At 45.3% G+C, this 8,733-nt stretch overlaps 1 protein-coding gene across 7 annotated transcripts; it reads right to left on the bottom strand.

Moving 5' to 3' along the window:
* Positions 1–4,642: 4,642 nt before the first annotated feature.
* DNAJC28 (DnaJ heat shock protein family (Hsp40) member C28) lies at positions 4,643–8,003 on the bottom strand. 7 transcript variants are annotated; one of them, XM_075100574.1, is made up of 3 exons: positions 7,787–8,003; positions 6,461–6,704; positions 4,643–6,022 (listed from the first exon to the last, which is right to left on the bottom strand). In XM_075100574.1, the coding sequence occupies exon 3, from the start codon at positions 5,976–5,978 to the stop codon at positions 4,863–4,865; it is 1,116 nt and encodes a 371-aa protein (XP_074956675.1). In that variant the 5' UTR covers positions 5,979–6,022; positions 6,461–6,704; positions 7,787–8,003; the 3' UTR covers positions 4,643–4,862. The 7 variants fall into 7 exon arrangements, with proteins under 7 accessions (XP_074956675.1, XP_074956666.1, XP_074956682.1 ...); XM_075100565.1 differs by lacking the exon at positions 7,787–8,003 and adding an exon at positions 7,388–7,677; XM_075100581.1 differs by lacking the exon at positions 7,787–8,003 and adding an exon at positions 7,388–7,677 and having other exon boundaries at positions 6,670–6,704.
* Positions 8,004–8,733: the final 730 nt, after the last annotated feature.

Raw genomic sequence — 8,733 nt, 5'->3', positions numbered from 1 at the left:
GTCACCGGAGGCTGGGTGAGGACGGAGCGCTCCGATTGGCCGAGGCGGCAGCCCACGCCAACGACCGCAAGGTGGGTAGGCCGGCGCAAGTCCCCCCTCTTTTCTTCCTGGGCTGGGGGAGGCCGCTGCCGGGCGGAGGGGGACTCGGCTCTCCCCGCCCCACCCCCAAATCCCGGGGGATCCGAGTGCCACATGGGGCGCCATGATCGTCTCCCTCACCCCTTATGACCCACGTCATCCCTCGTGGCCTTACGCTGTCCCACCAGCAACGCTGAGCACACCAACCTTCCACTTTTCCAGGCAGCCCCCATACTGGGGCGTTCGTGCTTCACCACAAACACCGCGACACCTCAGCCAGATGCCTCGTTTAATAAAACCAAGCAGAATGAATAAGTCGTTCTGTGTTCCTCCCAGCTGTCTGGGAAGATGCATCTGAATGACTTCTTTCTGACTTCACCCCATTTCCCCGCCAGCTTCGACATACTCCACGCGGTAACCGCGCCAGCCGGACACCAGCCTCATCAGCAGCCTGCTGACATCACCCTCTCGCTCATGACATTCCCATCTCCCCAATGCAGTAAGCCCACAGGCGCTGGGGGCGAGGCAGCAGGGAGCCCCACCCAGCACTGCTCACCCCAGCATTGTTCCACACCTGCCATGGACGGGGAGAGCTAAGAGCGCTTCTACATGTTTCGGTTGCACAATGGAAGTGAATAGATGTCTGCTCACAATGTGGGTTTGAATGTGCCCAAAACTGACCCCAAACTTTTGACCCTCAGTGAATTCCCTTCATACTTCCCATGCAGAAGATTCAGTTCTCTTTTTCTGGCTTTCTGGCCTATTCCTTGCCAAACCATTAGAAAGAGAGCCATACCAGCACCAGAGGTACCTTACAAAAGAACCATCTTCTCGTAAAGTACATACTGTTGCCCGTTATAAAAGACTTGATGTCAAGATTTTAGAGATACTAAGGGAATACACTGCAATTAAATTAAGTAATTAGGAAAGTGATCAGTCTTGAAAATTCACTCTGGTAAGATAAAAAAAAAAGTACAGAATCAATCTGAAAAGTGAGAAGTAGAAATTTAAGAGTGGAACAGGATAAGCAAAAAAAGAGAAGGGCCCTTCGGGCTATTGCTCAAGAAACAAGGAAGAGCAATATGGGGCACTAGGTAAGGAAAGGAGCACTGTAAGAAGGGCCTATAAAGAGACAACTGAACAGCAACACGCAGTTTCTCATTACAAGACAGTTAAGCTGCGGCCCCATGAACTCCCAAAGTTAAAAGCTGTACTTGAAGCCCTCTGCCCTCAGCTCCCCTCCTTTTTTCCTTCAGTTACATGTGCTCACTGTGTTCCATCAGGCCTGGAGGTAAGCCAGAGCCTTCTTTTGAAGAAACTCCCCCTTTCTCACTTGATCTGGCCCAGAGAAGAGCCTATCTGCTGCAGAGGATCAAGAACAGTTGTTTCTTACTTGTGATGCTCAGAACCATACCATAAAGAAACAGTTTGTGCAACAAAACTCTTGCCTTGCTGTTCACTGAAAAGGTTCGTAGCCAATTTTTTTCGTAATTCACATGTGCCTACTCTCCAACCTCTATCCCTGTTACCGCACGTGCCACCATCTTCTCACCCTCATCTGGAAGCATTACGTGCCATCTGCTTTCCCTGAGCTCCTCGCTCCCTTCCAGGCCCTTCCTATCGCCCCTCCCAGCCCCCACGTGTGCACACACACGTTTCTGTTAGCTGTAGGAAGGTAAAGCGTGTGGTTGCCACTTCCAGGGAATCATAGCTGGTAGGGAAATAACTACAAGGAAGACACCACACATCCCCTTCGCCCTCTTTGTGGCAGTTTCTCCCACCAGGAATAAAGATTTACCACTTGTCTATGTCTTAGAGCATGCCCTGCTCTTGCTTCTCAGGACTTTTATTCCTTCTCCTCAGAGTCTTCTCTGTAACTCCACATGCATCCCGAGAGCTGTTATTACTCTGAAATGGAAAGATACTCAGCTGGCCTCAGCATATGCAGTGTATATAGAAACTCTTCAGTTTATAGGATGGCCTGAGACGTGATTTCAGAGAGCCTACAGCTCTCTTTTCCTTTTATTGGAAAGCACTAACACGTGTAACTGTACAGCTTGCTCATGGTGCTTGAAAGAGCCATCAGGTTGTTGGGCAAGAAACCGGTTCCTCAACCCTGAGAAAAACTGATACCTCAATTAATATAGCCTAATAATAAATATAAGTAATATTTTGTCTCCGTATTAAGATATCATCTGGATAAGCCTTTCAAGCCACAAGCCCTACGGTAATAAGACCAACACACAGGGAGTTATGGGAAGAAGCAACACGTCTTTGTATCTGGAAGCAGCAGTGATGCCATCCTTCTGAAGTCAGTAATTTAAGGTAAGAGTTATTAAATTCAAATTAACAGTCTCGTGTAAGATAGAAAAATGACTTCCAAAGACCATTCTCTCCTGTTTTTTTCTAATTCATATGCAGTACTTGGTATTACTTGTTCTAGAAGTACTGACTAAATACTGCTCTTAAGATTTTGCGAGCCCCGAGCAACAAAAAAAAAACGAGCCCTGCGAAAATATACTACTTCACACACCTGGGGAAAATAAAAATTTAAATTATTTTCTTCATCATCATTGCAGTAAATCTTGAAGAAGTGGATTTTTGTGCCTGGCAATTTTTCATGACAACAGTGTATAGCTGATTTAAAGTGCTGAGAGTCACGTCACATCCACTCCATTTAAAACCAAGCAGTCTTAAAAGGAACATGAAAATCGCTCAGTATGCTGACTCATCCATTATGACAACTTAAATATTTAAACTGCTGGTACTTGTCTTCATTGTAAGCCAAAGCGGATTCCATCAAAGCTGGATTTATTGCAGTCAGGTTTCTATTCACTCTTGTGCAATGAATTCCATTTGCAATTAGCTCTTTTTAAATCCGCCACTGGATTAGTCTGAACAGCAATTCAGATCCAGTTCCTGTAGATCGTAATGAGAATCAAAATCTGATCTTTTTTTAAGTGTACTATGTCAAAGAACTTCCATAAAAGTATGTTTAATTTATGGTTTTCATTAAAAGCAAGAATGCATAGGTAAGTTATCAAAATAAACAGACATTCAAACACACAGCTGCTAAAATGAGCGAGGAGCTTATGAAGTCAAAGCCTTCTGGTATCACCCGGTCTAACACCATGATCAAAATGAATCCTATCCATATCCCAAAGGAAATGACAGCAATCTGAACTCCTATCGACTCCCCAGAGGCAGAGGACTGCCATGTAACCTTATTCTTCTTTCTGAGCATTTAGACTGGGCTACTTACACGGCAGATCAAGATCACACACCCAGTTTGTTCCCCCTTCACCACAGTTAAGTCAGGACTTAACTCCTCTTAAGACACCCATTATTTCTTACCACCTTTGCAGACTCGGAGAGCCACTGAGGAGGACATTAATCACTGGCTGACCCAACTGACCCATGCACTGCTAGTGCACCCCTGCCTCCTTGCTGAATCTCAGCAGAAAGGAATGCATCGCCATGAGCTAATCCTTTCAGCTAACACCAGGGCACAGCACAGCACAAGCATCCCAGTGGCATTACTGAGGGGCAACAGATCATTCTGCACACACTGCTGTTCTTTTTACTGTTGCCACCTTAATTCCTACAAAAAGGTTTGTTAATGTTATGAGGTCATCTAGATGAGCAAGATCACAAAGACCAAAAGAAGCACATGCAGCGTTACCTGCCCAAAAGCAAACACATTAACCCAGACTCTGCTGGTGCTGGGGCATCTGCTAAAGGATGGTTGCAATCATTATCTAGCTTTCATTTCTGAAACTCTGAAATTCCCGCTCCCTGGCACACCCGAGCCTGTGGGACATCTTCCTACAGACAGGCAGGGCACGGCACAACTCCTGCACAGGCGGAGACGGTGATGGTCTGAGTTGTGGAGGCGCAAGGGAGGAAGGGGGCCCACAAAGATACCAAGAGATCCAGCGACACCTTTTCAAAAGCAAACCCCTCCAGGAAAATCAGATTGTGTGGGGAGCTGAGAGGTTACCAAAGATAAATAAATCTTTGACATCATGGAGCTTTCATCGCCCAGAAACTTTAATAGAACAGCAATATTTCATAGTAAGTTCTTTGATACCAATATTCTAAAATATTTAAATGGTGCAATTACTTTTGAAAATTAGTATTTCTTCTCCTCTCACCTCCAGAAAGCCCTGCGACTAGGGTACAGTTTCAGCCAGTCTTCCGTATTTGCTCGGATGCTTTCTGAAACTCCTCCTGTTCTTTGTTAAAAGCCAGATCCAAAAATGGATTTCCGCAAAAGTCCTGACATCCAGAATCCTCCCCTCATTCCCATTTAACCTTGAAGACATGAATGTACTTTTAAAAAAATGCATTAGACCTGTCAACAGTTTATGAACTGTAAACATTTAAGTAAAAAAGGACAAAGGTCAAACAGGGCACAGCAAAACTTTCACTTCCACTTTGCCCTCTTTGCCCTTAAAATGTTTTTGTTATGCCTCAGTTTCATGTTTTGCAGAGATAACAGACTGTAAAAGTGATTATGCTGAAGCAAAGCATTAATTTTGAGTTAAGCAGAAGTAAAATGAGCTGCAAGAGGATAAGTGAATTTATTTGTTCCTTAACAATACTCACAAATAAATCAATTAAGCACCTGCAAATGAACATCAGACAACCCAATTTCTTTTAACTGATGTAACAGTGGACAGTGGATTTTACACTTTCAGTCTACCTGAAACTTCTCTAGTGCTACAAGTTTCATTAATGAAGTGCATTCAAAATCTTGACAAGACAGATGAATTAGTATTATCTTATTTCAACGAGAGGTTTAACCACTTCAATAGAGACGACTTCCACCCAAACCTTTTAACATTCTCCTCTTCGTTTTCCTTTGTGTCTGAGTTAGAAGCCTCTCTGTTTTCCATCAAAGCTTCGTAAGTCTTTTGTGCTCGAGCAATTTCTTTGTCTGCACTGAAGTGCACCATTTGTCTGCTCAGAATAGGAACTACTAAATTGAAGTTGTCAATTCTCTTATTTAATTTCCTGATATCTTCTATGAATTGCTCACAAATACGATTCCATTGCTTCTGCCTATATGGCGTCATTGGCCCTCCAAGCTTACTTCTAGATGCCACGATACTCTTCCTTAACCGCTCAATGGTTTCCCGGATTTCTTTCTGCATCAGGATCCACTCTGGCTGGTAACCATTATCTATCAGAATCCTGTTCAAGTTGTGAGTCATAGGGTCGATATGCGGACAGTCTGAAAACTTCTGCAAAGGTTTTCCTTTGCCACTGAGGTTGTCAAAGTCTCCTTTCGCCATCGACTCCTGGATGAGGTCCTCAACCAACCGTTCAACCGCCTGAGTTATTTTCACCTTTTTGCTCTGCTTCACGTCTTTGGCTTTCATCAGGTCCGTCACAGCGTACTGGCTTTCAAGTCTCTTCTTCCGGTACTCCAACACTTGTTCAGTAGCACGGTCTACTCGAAACTGCATGTACTGCTTTTCTCTTTGGCTTGGTGTTCCAATACCAACGCCTTCAAAACTCAAGTAGTGCCTGTGCTGTGGTGCTTTTGCTTTGAACTGATCTTCCTCCTCTTCATTATTCTCGTTCGATTTCTTTTTGGTCGCTGCATCACTGAGCACGACTCTGTATGCTTCTTCTACTTTCATAAATGCTTCAGAGTCAGCTGTGGCAGAACCGCTGTCTGGGTGGTATTTTTTAGCAAGACTTCGATACGAATTTCTGATATCATCAAGGGAACATCCTTCCTCAAGCTCAAGAATTTTGTAAGAGTCCTTGACGTTGCTTTTAGGTTTGTAACCCGACAACATTCTGTTGCCACAAATGTAGGGAAATGGCTTCAGTTTTCTTGGAATCATTGCTTGACGTACCACTTGATGACCTATGTTGTTAGTCAGCATGACACTTTGTATTTCTTCAGATGCAGTGCATTATAAACAATGACCTATAAACACATTTTTATAAAAACCATATTAAATATGCTTTTTAAAGGAACTTATATAATCTTTAGCTCGTTATATTAAAGAAATCCCTACAAAATTTCAGAACAGTATGCAATGTTCTTTTCTTTTGCAGTCTAATATTGCAATCTGCATTTCTTATTAATTACTATCGAAGTAGTAGTATTACAATGTAAATAAAAATTAATTAATGATACAGTTTTCTCTTGGCGTAGCAACAGTAGCGTATGTTCATTTTGCACTGCAGAATTCCCAAAGCTTTATTGCCTTTCTGCAAACTCAGTGTAATGGAAACTGGAAATATGCTTTATGTTGAGTCGGAACTCTGCTGAAACAGATCTCTCCCTTTTCCTCTATGCAGCTATATTCAGCCATCAACTGAGTTTTCTATTCACGTACATCAATGCCTCAAGATCTACTACCTGGTGCGTTCTCAAAGGATTTCATTACAGTACCCTTTCAGTACTTTGCAGCAACGACTGAAGTAGCAGATTACAGACTCGCTTAGATTAACTCTTGTATCCCAGCAAGATACAGGGCTCTCATATCCTAGTGGCCGATTTCCTTCGTTTGTGCCAGGTAAGGTTGTAAGTCTGGAACTCAGAACAGATCAGCAGCAGACAGACAGTACCTCACTGTCATGAACACCAGTGCTTCTGAAAGACTCTGGGGAATGGCAAAAGGAGCACCTTTAGCAAACGACAATGCGAGTCTTCTATGTAAAACCAAAAGTAGACAAGTATGCAAACTGCATGCACAATTTACACATCTGTTAACTTGTCTTTAATGAAAACCCTAAGACAAATGCCACATACATGGTGCTGAAGAGTCTCTTTTTGCAGATTCATCAGTGACCACAATATATGCTTTGCTGACTTCCTTTCTAAACCAAAAACTGGGTTAAATCAAGGTTAAGTTTAAGGAATAAATAGTGTTTATATGTTCTGCATATAATGAACTGCCCTTCTGCACTAACCTGCCTGAAAAGAGATGGGAGACATACTTGGGACTGAATGAAAAGACTGGATCAATCCAGAGTATTTTCAGTTGATTTTGATCTGGGTAAGGTATTAAGTCATCAGCTTGGGGTTATTATGATGGTTCTTAACATTTTTTTTTCCCTTTATGATACAGATTAACAATTTCTCTCCTTCTACGTGGTTGTCAAAAATAATAATTTAGTTTCATGGGGCCACAAAAATCCACCTACTACTTGAACAGAAAGATCAATGGATACACTCTTTAAATTCAACATACCGACCAGAAGCAGGCTTTCTCATAATTCCGTAACTTGATTTTAATACATTTGTGCTTAAAAAACCGTATCGAACCGTCCGTACAGCACTCACCCCGTGTCACCGCTGCCGTCAGACACCCAACGGCCGCCGCCCAACCGCCGCCGGGCGCGGGTTGCCGGGACGAGGCCGGCCTCCCGCCCCGAGACGGGGCGAGGGCCCCGAGGCGCCGTGCCACCAGGGGGCTGAGGGAAGCAGTTACCGCCATACCAGGAGCCGGGCGCTCGGCAGTCCTTCCCGCCCGCCTCCCTCTCCGCTTTAACGGCCGTTATGTGGGGCAGAGGAAGCTCCCCATACAGCACCGCGCGCTTTTTCGCCCGTAGCCCCACACTCCTGCCTCACCTGGTCCCCGCCGCCGCCCCCCGCCCCCTTCCCCCCCCCAGCGACGCGGTCCCAGGGGCAGAGCGCCAACAATGGCGGATGAGGAAGAGGAGGGGCGACTGCTGCTTTTACCCTCCGCTCAAGGTCGTCTCCTAAGGGCGGGAGAGGCCCCCGAGAGGGGGGGCATAGTCTGAGGGGGAAGGCCGGCTTGCCCCCGCGCGCCCCTCCGCTCACCACCGGAGGGAGCCCCAGCTCCGCCGCAGCCACTCGGCGCCGCGGGGCCGCGTGACCAAGCGAGCGGCGGACGGGCTGAGACGCGGGAGGGGCGCCGTGCCAGCGCGCATGCGCCAGTCGGGCGGCCCGGCGCGGCCGCCGGCGCATGCGCGCCGCCGCGGGGGAGGGGAGGGTAGCGGAGGGGCCAACGGGCGGCGTGTCGGGTGCGATATAGCGCCGGGCTTGGCAGTCGGGAAGGGTATGTGGCAGGCACGACTTTCACTGCTTTTTTTTATACGTACACTTGCACATGTAGACCATAACTGCTTTTAGCCTTCGTTCTCCTGAGTGAATTTTACCTTAGTAGACGACAAGTTTCCCTGCCTCTTCACAGGTGTATGTGCCTGACAAAGGCTTGGTCTGTCACAGCGTTGTCCTTGCCCATAACGATACCCTGAAGAAAATGGAATTTTCTGTTAAGTAATAAAAATGAACCGTGTGAGCCTGGCAAAACAGAATTTGGCGGCCAGAGAAGGGAACAGAGATAGGGAAGCATTTGTTTTACAACTATATTCTTGAAGAAGAACTGAGAGACTGACTGATAAAAGGGAACATCCAACATCGGAAGACAGCGAAAGCTGGGTGAAAAGTATAAAGTCAAGGAGGACAATTAATTGTGATGTTGATAAGAACTAAAACCAAGTGTCTTTTAGGTGAATTACCCTCATTAAAATGATACCCGATGGGTTATTAACTGAACCAAAACCAAATATCTTTTAGGTGAATTACCCTCATTAAAATGATAATGGATGGGTTATTAACTGATACCGTAGAAGTTGGTGAAAGAAACTCTTTAAAACTCATTC

Source organism: Phalacrocorax aristotelis, chromosome 1 (genome assembly GCF_949628215.1).
Source record: "Phalacrocorax aristotelis chromosome 1, bGulAri2.1, whole genome shotgun sequence".
Lineage (NCBI taxonomy): Eukaryota > Metazoa > Chordata > Aves > Suliformes > Phalacrocoracidae > Phalacrocorax > Phalacrocorax aristotelis.
The sequence above is the reverse complement of the archived record's forward strand: the minus strand, read 5'-3'. Positions and strand labels throughout refer to the sequence as shown.

Bases quoted from the DNA above. Each gene is read 5' to 3' on its own strand.
- DNAJC28 (XM_075100574.1), bottom strand. From the start codon at position 5,978: ATGCTGACTAACAACATAGGTCATCAAGTGGTACGTCAAGCAATGATT.